An 18,170-nucleotide genomic window follows, 5' to 3' on the forward strand; every position below is an offset into this window, starting at 1 on the left:
GATATTACTGCTTTGGGATGAGCCTGAATCTGTCAAAGTCTAGTCAGGAGACAAAAGCCATCCTTATTTTTAACAGGAGAAATCCAATATAAACAATTGTTAATGGGGTATTAAAAACCTCAAAAGGCAGAAAAAGAACATTAAAGGTTATCATGCAGGAAATTGCCACTCTTAGGGAAGAGGTGGAAATTGTTCAATTTAAGAAGCTTCAAGGGCCCTGGAGAACTGAAACTCAAGACTTCCAACAAGAAGTTGCTGCTCAGTTAAAACCAGTGTCTCCTGAGCTGAGGGGGGGGCCTGTAGGCCAGAGAAGGGGGCACCAGGTGGGATCGACAACTGTGACTGGAACACCAGCCTCTGTAGGAATGAAGAGGTATTTGGTGGGTGACAAAGGAATAGGAAGCAAAGAGGAAGCAGACAGAAAGGACCAAGCCCCTTCTTTCTCCTCTAGCCTTGCCATCTCCCTCTGGGCTCCATCAGCAGATCTCAGTAAGAAGCCAGCTGGCAAAGGACAAATGGGGTTTGCATAGTGCCAGCCCAGCACCAAAAGCTGAGTGTAGAAGAGTGTTTGAATCTGAGAAACTATAGGTTAATATCTGCTACAGTCCGTTCCTTGGGCCACTCTGCAGACACACATGCATGCATGTATGCGTGTACACACAACTAAACTTCTCAGGAAAACAACTCTATTTCTGCTTAACAAATTGCAAACATCCTTTGCACAAAAGATGTTCTCACTTTTTCCAAAATCCCAGCAAACACTTTATCGGTTTCTGGGAAACAGTCACATTATTCATCTCACCTCCTGTCAGTTACAGCTAGAATTTACTCATAGTCCCATATGAATATTCTGTCATCTCAAGACTTAATAGCAAAGTTAACCCTACAAAAAAATGTACACAATAAGAGGAAGGAGAGAGAAGAAATTAGTACGTACACACACACACACACACACACACACACACGGAAAATATGTAAAACTGCTCAGTAACCTGTTTGTCTATTTGGTCGCAAGGTTGTAGTTAATAAACTGCATTCTTTTCCTACACACTCCATGTTTCCTCTTTCCTCAGCTAGTATCTCAGGTGCTCAGGGTTGATACCTGGTAGGGTAACCCAGGATTTCATTGTTTAAAGGGTCAAAATCCTTCCCACCTCCGAGGTTGTAGTTTTCCATTAAAGTTTGTCATTGGACTTTGAAGTGCTAAAAAAAGATGTCCTGGAGAATGCTTAGGGTTCAACATCCTTCTCCATTACCCACTGTGTAGGAACAACACAAATGTTCCTTTGTTCTGAGGATCACACAAACCAGCCAGGAGAGTTAACTCCTTTGCCTGTTAGTTTAGTGGTGAAATGACCAGATTGTTTCTGTCTTAATGGAACACAGATCTCCAAACAAGAGGTCAAAATTGAAGGACAGGAAGCAAGAGGGGTTACTGGGTGTAACAGTGAGAGGAGTCACTCCATCTCTGCTCGATTCCAGACCTTACATTCTGAGTACATGAGAGCAACGGCCCACCTGAGTTGTCACTGATTCAATGCATAACTTACGCTTTTAAGATAATGGAGTGTTGCACCCCTCCTAGGGCCATAACCGTTCTCACTGGACCATTCCACCATTCTCCATTGCCTACTGCTCTGGGTGATGGGGTATGTGCTAAGACTAGTGAATTTGAGACACAAGCTCCACTTCTTTTACTGTGAAATGAATTGTCTATCAGATGGGACGCTGTGCAGAATATCAGGGAGGTGAGTAAGACATTCTGTGGAAACCATTCTAATCCATGGATTGTGGTGCTGGTGAAGCACTGTGAAAAACTTCGGGGCTCTGCCCCAGGATGTAGAGGACTGGAAGGTGTACCGTCCTCACCTTCACAATGAATTAGAGCCAGATAAACTTCAAATTCACAACTTTTCTCATAATTCACTAGAGAACTGAGGTCACAGAGCAATGTAAACCTGAGGAGATTCAGAGAGAGGAGACACACACCTCATTTAATTGCTAGGAACGTGATTAGATGAAGTCAGCATTTCTTAAAGTCCTAGGTACATATCTCCAGATGGACAGAAAGACACAAATATACACTTAATTCCATGGAGTTCTGTATTTACTACTTAGAATAAGGTTCAGATTAGGAGATGGTCTAGTTGGTGATAAATTCTACCAGGCTGTACCATAAGAAAACGATAATTGTTTTTGACCCAAAAAGGCAATTTCTTATGGTTCAACCTAATACATCCCCGTATTCTAAATTAATGGCTGTCTTTTTAAAGTTACTAATTAGATAACAGATCCAATACTTAATTAGACTAAAATCACTGTTTGAAAGTATAAGAGAATAGAAAAAGTATATGAAAACAGATGCCTATTACAGAACAAGTTTTTTTTTTTTTTAATTAATTAAAGGCTTTAAACAAAAAAATATAATTCCACACAATGACAATGACTTGGTAACATGGAAATACTTCAGGCTGGAGAGGCATGTTTATTCTTGGTGAATTTGCACGTAATAAATTCTTATGACATTATATACTAAAATATATGTACGAACTGGCTTGACATGATTAACAATTTAAAGGAGAATATAAACATAAGGGCAATTTAAACACGGGTATTAATTTATGAGTCAATTCAAGGTCAGGGACTGGAGAGTGACATTAAAAAAATCTGAGATAAAAAATCTTCAGGAAGCAAGATTGTATCTATATACCTTTGAAGATCAAGGGCTAAAAGTCCATTCTTGATGAATACCATTAAGCAAAGGATGTATAACATCCACCACGTATCTGTTCCCAAAACAGCATGTTTCCAAAACTATGCATTGCTTTACAAATAAACATTACAACATTAATAACCACAGAGAAACCAACAGAGTGTGTTCTAAAATGTGCTCTCACAAGGCATCCCTGAGCCATACCTTAAGGCATCCATTTTAATCTTGGGGCTTTAAGAACATCTTCTTTGCTTTAACTGGTTTTATGTCTCCGTTTTCATCTTCTTCATAATTGGCCCGGTCTCTTTTTTTAGCAAACTTTTTCCCAATTGTCCCCACCAAGGTCTCATATCTGTTAAGACACACAGAACATGTTCAGTTTCAAATAAAAAAGGTAGGAACCAAGTCCTGTCAAGAATATCAAACCAAATATGCAACAGAGAATAAGAAAAATCAAAGCTATGATTAAAAGAAACCATCTCATTTAAAAATGAATGAATTTCTGATTAAATTCTTCACTGTGTTTTATTTTTGCATTATCCTAACTAAGTTGATATGTATATTTAAAAATATGTATTAGAAGCAGTACTAGAAATGAGTCCTCAACTGCCAGCCTGTGACAGGTATGAATGTAACCCAGGCCATGTTAGAGAAAGCAGAAAGTCATCTTCCTGCTGGGGTACTCCCCTTTCAAAGAACGGCAGACCCATAGGTCGTGGGGCAAAAACAGTGCACATGTGAGAGGCAACAAATGCTGGGCTCAGATTATAAAGTTGTTCCAAGGTAACAGTTACCTTCTGGCCATTTCTTCATCTGACACATCGAGCTCCACTGTTTCATCTTCAACAACTTCTTCTTTGTTCTTGGCATTCATCTGAAGCATTAATTTCTGAAAAATACAACAATGCTGGCTAGCAGGGCTGGAAACAGCTTGTTAAAGGAACTGGTGTCAAATGTATCTGAAAGTAAACAGTAGCCACAGAATCTCCAGGAGTAGACAAAATTTACAAGGGGTTACCTGTAATACTTTATTCTACAACGTGCTAAAAGAAATCAGCTCTGAATTAAAAAAAATAATAAGACAAAGCCCTGCTAGATTAGACTTAGTGTTAATGAGTTTAAATTTGATTTGATTTGATTTGATTTGATTATTTGTTTTTTATTGAAGTATAGTTGATCTACAATGTGTTAGTTTCTGGTGTACAGCAAAGCGATTCATTTATACATATATATATATATTCTTAAATTGTATTTTAGATCATACATCATATTAGTTGTATCTAAAGCAGGCACACTGCTAACAGACTATGGTGAGTAGGGGAAAGAAAAAGTAAACTTTCAGATTTCCTCTGAACTTCCCACCTTTGAGCCAAATGGAAGAAATACTACAATCAAGAGTAATGTTAAATGCAGTTTTGGGTGGTAGTTGGGAAATGGGGCAACAAACTGCTGGAAGAACTGGAGGGCTGGCTCTGGTATAATGGGGGGAACTGCTTCAGCTCCACACATGAGGGTGGAAAATGCACTGATTTCCACATGATGTCTACATGCCATAGGTCTCTCCTCCATCTCTTTTTCTCATATTAATCTTTTCTTGATAGTTACTCTCTGACAGACTTTAAAAAAAAATACGATACTTTCTTTATACCAAAGGCAGGGTGAGGACGGAAAAGCAGAAGAAAAACCAGTTTCAACTAGCTTTCCCAACATTTAGAAGAGTGAAAATAAAGTAACTTCAACAACACAAGCTCTGTGAGGGCACAGACCTGATGCATTTCCAGTGTCTCAAGAGGGCTGATGCACCACGGGTACAGAGTAAATATTTACTGAATAAATAGACCCCATGGCAAGTGTCACTAGAAACAAATACAATATTAAAAAATGTGCTCTAAGTACATCCTTCTTATAATAAAGTGCTCTCAAGTTGGTATTATTCTTTCCATAACCAAGTATCTCAAACTTTTTTCACAATTTATGACAGATCTGCAAGTTGAACAGCATAAAACCTTTTCCCAGAGAGAATGAATTCAGTGTTACAGACTGCCAGTAATTAAAGCCACTTTCTAATAACCTCCCACACCAAATTTGGAGGCCAGATCAAGTCCTTTTCCCACTGGACCAGCCAAACTTTGGAGTCCTTGCCAACCCAGTACCCTAGCGTCTGGGCATCATCCACTCATCATCTTTGGTATCTTTTCCCCTCTTTTACCTCACTGCCCTCTTTCTCTTCCTAAAGCTTTAAGAAGACCAAAGAGAGAAAAGTATATATTAAAAACAAACATTTATAAAAAACAAACAAATAAAAAACACTTGTAGTGTTGATTTTGTATAAAGTAAATATAACACCTTAATTATCATATCCCTCGAAAAAAGGGGAAAAAAAGAAAATCAACCTACAGTCTTTAAATAAATTCTAGCATTTAGTTTGGTTAACTTGTGGTTCCTTCTGGTATTCTCAGACACGTGGTTTTCAACCAGGGATGATTTTGCTCACCAAGGGACCTTTGGCAATGTTTGGAATGTCTGGATACATTTTTGGTTGTCACAGCTGGGGTGTATATGTGTATCTGGTGGGTAGAGGGTAGAAGCCAGGGATGCTGCCCAACACCCTACAATGAACAGAACAGGCCCCACCATCAAGAACAATTTGGTTCCAAATGTTAATAGCACCAGCGCTGAGAAACCGTGGCTTTAAGTGACAGCTACAAAGCTAAAAGCTTTCTATCACAAACCTTCATTTCGTTGGTCAAGTACCTGACAGGATGGCTTTTAATATATGAGCCGCAGTTCTAATAATTATTTGGAAATGAAGGTCTGTGCTTCTCTACAAACCTGAGGCAGGAAGCTTAAAATGAACAGCTCAGTTATAAAGTGAGTATTTACTTCTCAGACAAAATTTCCAAAGATTCATTTAAAAATCTATTTACAAGTTTGGATTAAAACTTGTCCATTAAAAAGTCAAATTTCTCAATTTTAAGTAACTTTTTTTTCCATTAGAAAAGATACATTTATAGATATCAGAAAATATTTTTTCATAATAGAATCATCTGAATAAAATCCTGACATTTCTCTAAAGGACCCGAGCTAAAATTCTAATACTTACAGTGGCACTGTCAGGGGCTGTATACTGCTATATTAAATTATCTACTCAATTCCACCATAAAACTAGACTGCAACGCCTGCAATTTCTTTAAATAGCTACGGAAATATTTGAAGACTTGCTATTTTCTATATAATGAGGAGAATGGTATCTGGTGGGGAAAAACCTAAACCCAATTATTAGCAGAAAGAATTCATCTGGAAAAATTTTAAATTTGAAGCAATTATATGTAATACCTCAACCTCAGGATTAAATCCTCTGAATGACATTCTTCCATAAAGAAGATCTTCACATAACAAGAAACTCTGCTCTTCTATTATGAAACTCCTAAATGAGAAAATAAACCTATATTAATAGCATGTCTACTTAAAACAAAACAGAGCAAATGAAAGTCAAGATTTTAAATGAAAAATAGATCTTTTGGCTCTCAGTGGAATCAAGTTAAAATACAGTAAGATTTCTGACCTAGGTTTAGAAACAAAAACTGATTAATTTCGCCAACATAAGCATTAGGAGGCAAGAGCAGCAGGGTGGAGGCACATTCTCTTCTAAACTCTACATTTAATTTGCATGAATGCCTACACAATGTAGAGACCAAAAGTATTTAAATAAACTGGAATTTTCCAAACTTCAAGCAAAGTTTCTTTGATGTATACACTACCCACCCAGTTCTTACTAAATTTACAGAAATCAGTGTTCTAGGCAGCTTGAAGGGTGTATTAGTTGCAGCTCTCAGCTATAAATAACAATGACTGACCCTAGATGACTTAATCAGAGACGTAGTTTATTGTAAGGATACCAGGTATCTCACAGAATCACCGGGGGAGCTGGATGAGCAGAACTAGAAAATGGGCAGAAATAAAGGTGGCTAGGTTGTTGACCCCCAAACCAAAATTATGCTATAAAACCTCCGTAGGAAAAATGATGCTACTGCTGGGAGGGCTAAATAGTGGACATTACAGCCGGCATCAGAGAGGCCACTGCTGCCCTGGAAAAAGGATGCAGGTGTGGATGTTTCAGTCTCCAAAAGGGGCTCTCCCCTGAGTCACCAGTTTATGACCCCAATCCCAGGTGAACACATCCAGCCACAGACCAGCTATCAACCATAAAGCAAGGTAGGAAATCAAAAACTTGGCCTTTATGGCTTCTTTAGCAGACTGTTTCTTGTCCGACAATCCTGCCCTGCTTCTTCTCAAGATCCACTCATTCATTCACTCACTCAGCAAACACTTACTAAACCAAACTATGGGCCAGGCCCTGTTCTAGAGCTGGGGAGACAGCCATGACTGACAAGAGTCTCTGCTTTTGCAGAGGTTACATTCTAGAGAGTGATGCCAGGTAATAAATAAAACACTTAGACACTGGATAAAGATGAAGAAGGTTATTCCACTCCTGGTCATAAGGGAGTAACTGGTATCAAACCAGCCCTCCTACTGTGACCAATAAATTCAGGCACATGTTCTCCCCAACTTTTTGTTCAGCCTTTTCCAGAAACTTGGGATGCCCTCTCAACTGCCCAATCTTGTTCCTTGCAGAGTGCAGCTGATAAAACATCACCATTGTACCAAGTAAATTATCTCCCTCATGAAAGCACCATACACAGGCATTTAAGCATTCATTTAAGTCAAAAGATGGAACTAAATGGCAGGAACGGATTCATAGCAGAACCAATGGCTCCTCAGAAAGCTTTCCCATGGGTTTCCATTGACCTGGTAACTTTGACATTAATATAAAAAGGAGCATAGGTGTTTTGTTACCTATAAGCATAGTTCCAAAGATGAGGAACACTAATTGAGTTAGCAAATAAGGGAAATATTCCAAAATTTAACTGTAAACATTTTGTATTTTAATTTCCCCATTTTTATTGATAAGGATCTATAATTTTAGAGCTAAAATATATAAGAAATTACCTATTTCATCTATTTTTGCAGATGAGAAACTGCTACTGAAAAAAAAAAGCAGATTTGCCGAAAGCCACAAATAATATGTACGTGACAAAATAGGGCAAAAACTCACTGTTAGGAAACAATTCTTTATGGGCCTCTTATTTCTGCACATCCTGTGAGTGAGGCATTAAATGCCCGTTTGTTCCAAACTATCTTTCCAAGGATATGTGTATAGTTAACAGCTGTGGAAGACAGAGCTATTCTCCTCCAGAGCAAAGCACAGATTTGCTTAATGTCCAGTATAATAAAGATAATGCTTCCTTGGAGGCGAAAGGCAAGTTTGTTTGCAGTCCAATATCAAAGATTCAGGTTTCCTAAGCTCAGGACTTCTCTGCTGTGATGCAGACCTACTGTGGGTACCACATTAGCCCCAGTGGGATTACGGAAAATGATGTCAATGTGATGCTCATACTGCTTGGTGTGCTGTGAGTAATAAAGTCCTTTGTCTATGACTCAAGAATCTCATACCTTCCCCTAGTATCCATGAAACTGCAGCAGGCCCATTTGTTAGTTCGCAAGTAGGGTCAGTTTCAGATCTCACAGTTCTTAAAATTCACCGGGCAGAGATACACAGGCATAAGAAACACAGTAGCCAAAAATATCTTTTAAGCAACATCCTATAGCAAAGGGGTAATTAAACCGGCTATACTCACATTCTTTATAATGGGCCACATCCTTTGGAGAAAAATAATATGGCAACAATATACCAAAACCTTTGATATGGTAAACTACCCCAAGGAATTTATACCAAGTATCCTATATCAGGATCCCTGGAAATAGACTCTGAGACAGTTACTTGCAGAAGTTTTATTGGGGAGTACTGTTTGGGAGATGGCCCTCTATGGAAATGCAAGATTGGGCAGATGGAGAAGTTGACCTACAACGTGGCTACACTAAGGCCCCAGTTGCTACAAGGAGCTCTGGAGTTAGGAAAGCCCTGCAGTTGTTCCAAGTTGAAGCAAAGCAGCCAGACCCTCATCCCCCTTCATAGCCTGGTTACTAAGGGTGTCCTATAAGGGGAGGAGTGAGCACTGAATAGCTCTAGCAGTCATCACTGAATTACAGACCAATATAGCTGAATGGCAATCTCTAATTTCACAAAGAGCAGTAACTCTCTGGAATAATTCAGATGGTACAATCAAGGAAAATATTCACAAATGCAAATGAGCAAAAAGAGTGGGTGAATTTCCTGATACTTAGGTATAAGTAAATACATAAACTGCTAATATTTATTGTGCTTTCACATGTATTACCTTATTTACTTCTCATAATGGATGTGACAGGCACTATTATCATACATAATATACAAATGACAAAACACAGATAAGATCACAAGTAAGCAAGTGGCAGAGGTGGGCATCAAACCCAGGTCCTTCTGTCTCCAGAGCCCATGCTCTTAGTGAACCAATCCAATCCAGTGGCTCCCTATTTGGGGTGTTAAAACACACACATCCCAGGGACATAGTCATTTACCCCTCCAGCTCCACTTGCCATTCCTCCCACTGCCCCCCGCCATCAGTGCCTTGGGAGGTTGATCTGAATGTAATACATGGAACAGTTCTCTGCCTATGGGATTACCTCGGTTGGCTGTGCCCTCAAATACAGGTAGCAGCTCCTGTAAGATGCTCTCTCCACGCAGCCTGTCTTCAGATTCAGTAACCACTGCCTCCCCCAGACCCTCCAGGCCTGGAACGGAAATAACTCCTAATGACACAAGCCAGGGTGCTGCAACGTCCAGAGTGGCTTCCCTACACCCTGCCCACACTTCCGTAGTCTCTGTTATACTCTCCTTACTTACCCAACCTGACAATGCCATCTCTTCCTGCCAACATCCCAAACTGATATCCATACCTATATGTAAACAGAACACTGAATGATGGCAAAAGGTTATAACTTACTGCTATGGTCTAAATGTTTTTGCACCTCCCCTGCACCTGAAATTCATGTTTAAAATCCTAATCTCCAAAGATGATGGTACTAAGAGGGGAGGCCTTTGGAAGGTGCTTAAGTCATGAGCTCATTGAGCATAGGGCCCTCATGAATGGGATTAGGGCCTTATGAAAAGAGACCCCACAGAGATCCCTAGCCACTTCTACCAGGTGAGGACACAGTGAGAAGGTGCTGGATATGAACCAGGAAGAGGGCCACCACCAAAACATCAAATGACCATGCTGGTATCTTGATCTTGGACTTCCAGCCTCCAAAACTGTGAGAAGCAAACTTCTGTCGTTTATAAACTACTCAGTCTGTGGTACTTTGCTATAGTCCCTGAACAGACTGAGACATTTATCTCCCTAGGAAAGGACTCTAAAGGTCATTTTTCTGGGACTAATATGCTGTGTTGAGGGGGTGGGGTGGAAAGAATACTGAAAATAAGATACAAACTGTCTTGCTTTTCAATAAAATTAAGTGCTATCTGGAATACTTTGAGGCAACGCATAAAATCAAATTGTAGCTCCTTACCAGTAATCTTCTCTTCCTACCAAGCCCCACTCCCAAATCCATACCATCTCCAACATCATCTTCTCTTTCCTCACTAACATCTTGCTTCCTCTGAGAAACTGTACAGAAAAGCATGCAGAGAAGCAAGCAGAGAAAAGAAGTTACTTTCCTTCCATTCCTCCTGGGGGTCACATTTTCTATCTTTAGGGAAGGAGGTCTAAATTTCCCAAAAAGATCCAGAAAAGGTCAGCCAAATGAACAAGGGAAAATAATATGTTAAAAAGGAAAAAATTAAATTACAAGGTATGGAAAGAGAAAAACATTAATGTGCTTGAAGATAATAAGCAGGATCTTCAGTCATTTGACAAAGTGTAAGTAAAACTACCATAACCACGAGATTACTAACTGTAAGGAAAACATCAAGGAGAAATGATAAATAGCTTCCAGAAGAATTTAGATAAATTAATGATGTGAATCCCTTACTCTCATTCAAAATTATTTATCATGTACCAACTAAGCTTAGAGGTGCAAGAGAAACGGTCTAGTGTGTTATTAAGCTTCAGTAGTGACTAGCTGGTGACTCTGGGCAAGTCATACTCTCTTAAGTTTCAGTTTCCTCAACTATAAAATGGATGGAATGACAGGAGCCAGCTCTCAAGTTTGCTATGAGGATTAAATAATTAAGAGATGTAAAGTGCTTAGCCCATCCAGTTCCCAGCACACACTACAGACTCACCACACATTAGCTAAGAGGACTGGTACTAGAAATAAAAATTAAAAAAAAAAAAAAGTAAACAAAAAACTCTTGACCTGCCTTTACAAAGCTCAGCTGGAGAATTCTGTTACTGACACAAAACTGGAGAGACCTGAAATACATATCTAATCTTCAAAACTTAATATGACAGAGAGCACATTACAGATTCTCATGAAAGGTCACCAGTTACTACCAGAGACTTAAGGGCTAGATTCCTTTACTCAATATGAAAAAAGAACGATGTTATAAATGATGGCCGAGGACCAAAAAAAATGTACAAATCCAAGTAGAACGCTTGGAGACTTAATAATGAAAAAAATTATTTGCAAGGCTAACTCAAGAAACTGAATAAATGCTATTTCATGGGTTTTATGTCACTGGGATGATGAATCACATTTATAGGGATTTCCCTTTGAACACCCAAAGTGTCATAAAAAACCTACTCTTTCTCTTTAAGCTCAGGCAAATCCAAGTACCAGTGCTCTTCACTAATGATTTTCTTTTCTTCCTCTTCTAGTTGTTTCTTGGTTTCCGAGTCCAGTCCTCTTTGCATGAACTGTCAAAATAAAATAAAATCAGTGTCAGCTACTAATATTCCCAACTTACAAAACTCATTTCTCCAGGAATCCCATCTTGTGAGTGAGGCTGGGGGTGGGGCAACCAAGCAGCTGAGCCCCGTCCTTGACAACATTACACTAGGCGGGAACCTGCCAGAGCACATCAAAAAGCAACGTGTGTACTTTCTTCAGAAGTCTTAAAGAGAGCTTTACCAATTTTAGTTTTTTTCTGATTTAATAAATCAGGCAACAACAACAAAAAACTGTACTCAATAAGTGTCACATTAAGTATTGCAGTTTTACATAATGGCCAGTGAGGAAAGGATAAGGCCGAAGACTGAACCACAGGCCAGGACAGGCAGGTAGGAGACAGAACGTGAGAGGGGCAAAAAGCAGAAAATGAGAGATGCAGTACTTCCCGAATCTCTCTCTGACCCAGGGAGCCCATAGGCCTTTGCATCTGCTGATCTCAATCTGCAATGCCCTTCTCAAGTTCCTCCACCTGGCCAACTCCTAGCCCTTCTGACATGTGAAATCAACCCTAACAGCTGCAGGCAAAATCAGCATCTTTTCCCTAGGAGCTTCCCATGGCAACTTCAACTAGTCTCACAACATTTAAATTTCTTGAGTATCTGTCTCTTCTGAAGACCTTCAGGGCAGGGACTGTGTCTGGATAGTCTCCTTCATCGGTATCAGCACGATGAAAGACGCATTGCAATGGCTCTATAAATACAGACTGAAGCCAAGCTGTACCTGTAAGCCTAGTCTTCACTCATACCTATCATCTGAAATGCTGATCAGCTCTTTATTCTAAAATCTGCAGAAGCTCAACTGAAAATAGGCCAGTGGAGAAAACAGCACTCCTGCTGCTAGTCTCTCCCTAGCACAAACAAAAGCTTTAGGGAGAAGGGTACAGCTAAGTGGTTAGAGCACATGCTTAGCATGCACAAGGTCATGGGTTCAATTCCCAGTACCTCCATTAAAATAACTAAATAAATAAACTTAATGACCCCCCCCCAAAAGAGGCAAAAGGGAAAAAAAACTATTTCCTTAGAGGACAGGCGAATAAACCAAGAAATTAATTGCAGCAAAATGATAAAGCATCAATATTGGAAAAAAATACATTCAGAAAACATCCAGGAGCCTCCCAGAAGTTAGGTCCAGGGTTCCACTGGTTTCCATTTACCCCATTTCTGTCCCTTATCCAGGTTCCATATTACTGTCCCCTCTATTCTGGTTCTTCCAAAAACACAAGCATTTTTAGGCATCAGAGCTTTCCCAATGACTATTAAGTGAAATGACAAAACTTGAAAAATGTTCCCAAATAAAATATAGTGATAACATCAAGTTCTGAGGAGAATGTAAACAAACTGGATCACTCCTACACTGCTAGTGTAGGGAAAGTAAAATGGTATAACCTCTGTGGAAAACAGCTTGACAGTTTCTTACTCAAATAAACATGCACTTACCATACAACCCAGCATCTGTACACTCGGGCATTTATCCCAAAGAAATGAAAGCTTATATTCACTCAAACAGTTATACAAGAATATTCACAGTAGCTCTATTTGTAATAGCCCCAAACTGGAAACAACCAAAATACTCTTCAACAGGTGAATGGTTAAGTACGAGGATACTTCCATACCACAGAATACCAGTTAGCAATAAAAAGGAACTATTGATACGCTCAACAACCTAGATGGATCTCAAGTGAATTATGCTGAATGAAAAAAAGCCAATTTCAAAAGGCCACATACTGTATGATTCCATTTATATAAAATCTTTGAAATAACAAAATTACAGGAATGGAGAACAGATCCATGGTTGTCAGAGGTTAGGGTGATAGAAGGGAATGGGCGTGGCTACAAAGGGGTAGCTCAAGGGGACTCTGTGGTGACAAAATGGTTTTGTATCTTGAAGGTGGTGGTGGTTACATGAATCTAGACATGATAAACCCTCTCTTTCACACACAAAGGAGTCCACATAAAACGGTGAAATCTGAGTAGGCTCTGTGGATGGTACCACTGTCAGTTTCCTGGCTTTGCATTGTACTTGAGTGAAATAAGACGGAGGTGAAGGGTGCACAGGCTCCCCCTTGTACATTTTTTGCAACTTACTGTGAATCTATCATTATTTTAAATAAATGTAAAAGCACTCTTTGCACCTAAAGTGTTTTGGGTCCTCATCCTTTTACCTCTGTGTCCATACCCTCACCACAGGAAAGCACTGGCAATTTCTGGAATGCATACCTTTTACTTCCCAGGCCTTCTGCCTCTGCTACTCAACATCATGCTTCAATTTTCTGCCTGGCAAAATAGTCCCCTGGGAAGGCTCGGAGCACGTGTCCTTAGGGCTTCCCCAGACTTTTTTGGCCAAGCTCTTCCCAAGCCTGTTCCCATAAAAGAACACCTTTCCCTACTTCTAAGACAGCCTTAGGAACACTGGCTTATTCTCATTATGCTTCTGTGTCTCCCAAAAGACTGAGATTATAAATAGCAGACCATGTTTCTTGTTCATCTTGTGTTATTGGTATTCAGGCTGTACTTGGGACACAAGAAGAGCTCCATAAAGGTTCTCTGAATATATCGTAACTCACATTTCACCTCCACTGTTAAAATTCTTTCCATTCCCACCACCACTGCAACACAAACCCAGATCATCAGTTCTATCTGGTCTTCAGGACTACAATTTTGTCCCTTGTCGGGTCCTTCTTTCACCAATGTATTCTTCACAGGACAGTTAAAGAAACCGAGAAAAGTAAGAAGCACAGCTAATGATGCTTTCCCCGGTGCTCAACAGCTTCCCAATGCTACAAGATTAAGGAAAAAATCCTTAATCTGGCGTAAAATTCCTTGCATGTAGCGACTACTGGCTCCTTTTCCAGGCCCATTTCTCGCTACTTGCCTTCTAGACATACTGAACGACCCTCAGTTCTTGGGAATTACAGATTTTGGGCGGGGTTTGCCTCTCGAATTTCTGAAGTCGCTTCCCCTCAGTTCATGTCGCTAACGGCCCCCACCCTCCCACCTACCCTTCAGTTTCTTTTCCCAGACAGCCCAAGTAAGTTCCCGGGGCTTCCGGCGCTTCTAGCACCACTGCACTCACTACACTGTGTCCTAACAGCCTGCTTACGTGTCTACTTCTCCTACCGGGCTGTGGGCTTTATGAGAGAATCCGCCAGATTTATAATTTGGTTCTCACTGCCTCACGCGAAGCAGAAGCTAAGTGAATGAATGAACGCGAGAGCTAGAGGTCCTACAGGACCTCTCTAGTGCGCCGGTACACCCGCCGCCTCAGCCCCAGGCAGGTCGGGAGCACCGGGTACCCCTGCCGCCCGGCCTGCCTCCCCCGCGTCCCCGCACCTTCATGCGCAGCAGGTTCTTGGACAACTTAGTTTTGCGCTCCGCCGCCATACTGAGTCCCGCCCGGCGCCGTGCTCCGCCACCGGGCCCGCCGCGCATGCGCGAGACTGCGTGCGTCTCGGTGTCGTCTTACGTAGAGCGCGTCGTCCCGCCCCGTGGCTCCGCCTCCGTTTCTCGCGGCTCCGCGCGGCCTGAGCTTTTCGCGAGTCGCCTCAGGGAGCGCTCGTCTCGTGAAGAAACTCGGGGTGAAGGCGCAGGCTCAGAAGCAGGAGCGAGAGCGACTTGACTCCTGGAAGGAGACTCCAGAGTAGCAGCAGCTGGAGGACGCCAGAGTCCCGGCCGCTGTGAGCTGTCGGCTGCCTTCCCCGAGGGCTTCGGCCAGGCTTCCTCAGGCCCGGCGGACCCGGTCCTGCCGCTGACTCAGTCGCGCTGGTGAGAACTTTGGGACAGTTGCCACACTGGCCGTCCCGCCCAGGCCGTTTCTTTCACGTGTTTCTCACGTGGATGGCGGGCTTCCCATGTTCTGCATCGCTTTACGTGTAATAGTTCATTTTATATTCACAATAAGCCCATGAAGTGGTCATTATCCCCTTGTAGTTGAGTCGGCTGAGGTGCAGGCAGATTCCAGAACTAGCCCAAGGCCAGAGTGAGGGAGGGGCCCAGAAACCCAGGCAGTGTGGCCTCAGAATGGCCTTTAAATACTTATACGAATACAGTGGCAAAGTGCTAAATCCCCCTATTAACAGTTGTGTGCGTCCTTCAACCTGAATGACCTTTCTGTGGAGTAGAAAGGATGGGGAGAGACATGAGCATGAGAAGGTGACTTTGTTTTAACCTAAAGAATTGAAAGAACATTGCAAAGACGATAGCTTTCATGCTTTGTATTCCACCTGTAGACAGTTTCCACACTATTCACAGGTGTTACACTTTGGAAAACAAACAACCTAATACCTTTTCAGCCAATAGCAGGCATTGTATACTGAATTCTTGTGCTGGGTACCACACGTATACTATTTTATTTAATCTTCTTAAGAACTCTGAAGAAAGTATTGTTGTCATCATATATATAGGGAACCTGAGGCCCAGAGAGGTTAAGGGACTTACCAGAGTTCACACAGCTGGTGTTAGACCTGAGATTAATAAAAGCAGTGACACTTGATAAAAACATGGCCATGCCCTGTCAGGTTATCTCAGAGGAGTAAATAAAGTCATTACAATGTGGTACATGTGAGACACTGGGCTAATTTCTGAGGCACAATAGTGTGTAGAAACACATGAACTCCCTTTCCTGGGACTGATATTCTGACGAGTGCAATGGCAGAAAGAAAATGGTGATGGGATAGAGTGACTTTCACGGTTACTTTAGATAAGGTGGTCTGGGATGCTCTTGGTCATATTACAGTGCCAAGGCTTGAAAGTTGAAAAAAACCTGTTGTATGAGAGGTTGGAGGTAGAGTGTACTAAGAAGATGGAATAGCAGCTGTAAAAGTCCTGTAATGAGAATAAGATGAGTTGTCATAGAGTTTACCAAGTGGGAACAATAGAGCTAATCATATGTTAACGGGTTGAATTGTGTGTCCCTTCAAAGTTAATCAGAATTTTGTCTCAGAATTTGGCTGTTTTTGGAAACAGGACCTTTAAAGACCTTACAATGAGGCCTTAGAGTGGGTCCCAATCCAGTCTGACTGCTGTTCTTAAGAAATTTGAATACACAGGGAGGCACCAGGAATGCACACGTGTAGAGGAAAGACTCTGTGAGGACACAGTGAGAAGGCAGCCATTTGAAAGCCAAGGGGTGAGTCCTCAGGAGAAACCAGACCTGCCTACACCTTGATCTTGAACTTCTAGCTTCCACAACCATGAGAAAATAAAGTTTTATGTTTTAAGCCACCCAGCTGTACTATTTTGTTATGGAAGCCCTAGCACACTAATACATCACAAAATTACCTATAGATTAAAATTGTAATAACAGCCCTATGTGAAAAGCATGGGGTTCATGAGAGGGTATAGCAAAGGCACCTGAACCATTTTGCCCTGGAAAAGGGAAAAACCCTTAAAGGTGTGACATTTAAGTTGAGATCTGAAACGGGAGGAGTTAGCCTGGGGAAAGTCCTTCCAATCATTTAGTTAGTTTTTTTTTTAAATGGTGATTGAACTGGTGATTGAACACAGGACCCCACGCATGCTAGGCACACACTCTACCACTGAGCTATACCCTCGCCCCCAATCATTTAGTTTTGTGCTACCATAACTCCCATACATCTACAGAAAACTTTTCATCTTGGAAAACTGAAACTCTATCTGTTGAACAATAACTACCCATGCTTCCTCACCTGGCAACCACTATTCTACTTTCTGCCTCTATGAATTTGACTTCTGTTTGGGATTTTGAAAGAACTTCTGTGGGAGCAGAGGTGAAGAAGTGATCCATTCTGACTGTCTGCATCCAGGAAACAACTATGAACTAGATCTTGAAGGACAGGCACGTATTTTGTCAGAATCAGAGGAAAACAGGTCCTGACAGAAATAAGATCATATGTACACCAGCTAAGGATGCTAGAAGCTCCATACCATCCCTGTGGACCTCTTTTGTTACCAGTCTGCATGCACAATGGATTCTGATTCATTTTCCTGAAACTGGTTTCATCATGATCACTTTCCTGTTCCACAAGTTTCAGTGACTACTATTGCCTGAGGAACAAAAGTCAAATTCTACAGCCTGCTTCTCAAAATTCTGCATTTTTATATGACGAAGAAAATGCTTATAATTAAAACTGTTCCCTAAAGTCTCTTCCCACTCATCAAAATGTGATAAATGAGAAGTGATTTAAGAGTAATAATGTCATTTTAACTTTGAATTAAACTCCTAGACAGGGAGAGTAACTACTTGATCTCTCTATGCTATTGAACTGTAGAAAACAAGGTAACTGGGTCTCACACTCAGTAATGTGTTAACCTGTTTTAGGGACACGGCCAAGAAAACATCCTTTTTGGGGGAAGAGTTTTTTTTTAATAGGTCTTCACACAATTCCAAATCCTTTCATAATGAAGTTTGTTAGAAGTGTGGAAACCTCCAATTCCTTCCAGTTACTAAATCCATCAAGAAAAGGTCCCATGCGTCTCTTCACTCTTGTAGCTGATGTTATCTAAGGCTGTGCAGCCCAGTACAGTAAGCCTAGTCATGTGTAGCTACTGAGCACTTGAAATGTGGCTAATGTGACTGAGGAATGAAATATTTAAATTTAAAAACTTAAGCAATATAACATATTTTCTTGTTGTAACATTTTATTGTTTTG

The 18,170-nt window shown here is 41.0% G+C and overlaps 1 protein-coding gene and 1 long non-coding RNA gene across 5 annotated transcripts in view; one reads left to right on the forward strand and one right to left on the reverse strand.

Moving 5' to 3' along the window:
* The window catches only part of MPHOSPH6 (M-phase phosphoprotein 6), a 31,295-nt gene extending 16,280 nt beyond the window's left edge, over positions 1-15,015 (reverse strand). For 2 of the 3 annotated variants that reach the window (XM_015241952.3, XM_015241953.3), the window contains exons 1-5: positions 14,875-15,015; positions 11,399-11,511; positions 6,050-6,140; positions 3,508-3,602; positions 2,918-3,065 (exon numbers count right to left, since the gene is read on the reverse strand). In XM_015241952.3, coding sequence (XP_015097438.2) covers positions 2,933-3,065; positions 3,508-3,602; positions 6,050-6,140; positions 11,399-11,511; positions 14,875-14,973 — 531 coding nt within the window. In that variant the 5' untranslated portion in view covers positions 14,974-15,015 and the 3' untranslated portion in view covers positions 2,918-2,932. Of the gene's footprint in view, positions 1-1,963; positions 3,066-3,507; positions 3,603-6,049; positions 6,141-11,398; positions 11,512-14,874 lie in introns of those variants that run through there. The other variant, XM_006207525.4, reaches the window with a different exon arrangement.
* LOC116281949 (uncharacterized) overlaps positions 14,995-18,170 on the forward strand; it is a 252,971-nt gene continuing 249,795 nt past the window's right edge. Inside the window, exon 1 of one of the 2 annotated variants that reach the window (XR_004191428.2) lies at positions 14,995-15,306. This is a non-coding gene — a long non-coding RNA (uncharacterized lncRNA). The remainder of the gene's footprint in view (positions 15,307-18,170) is intronic. The other variant, XR_012075826.1, reaches the window with a different exon arrangement.

Source organism: Vicugna pacos, chromosome 9 (assembly GCF_048564905.1).
Source record: "Vicugna pacos chromosome 9, VicPac4, whole genome shotgun sequence".
Classification (NCBI taxonomy): Eukaryota; Metazoa; Chordata; class Mammalia; order Artiodactyla; family Camelidae; genus Vicugna; species Vicugna pacos.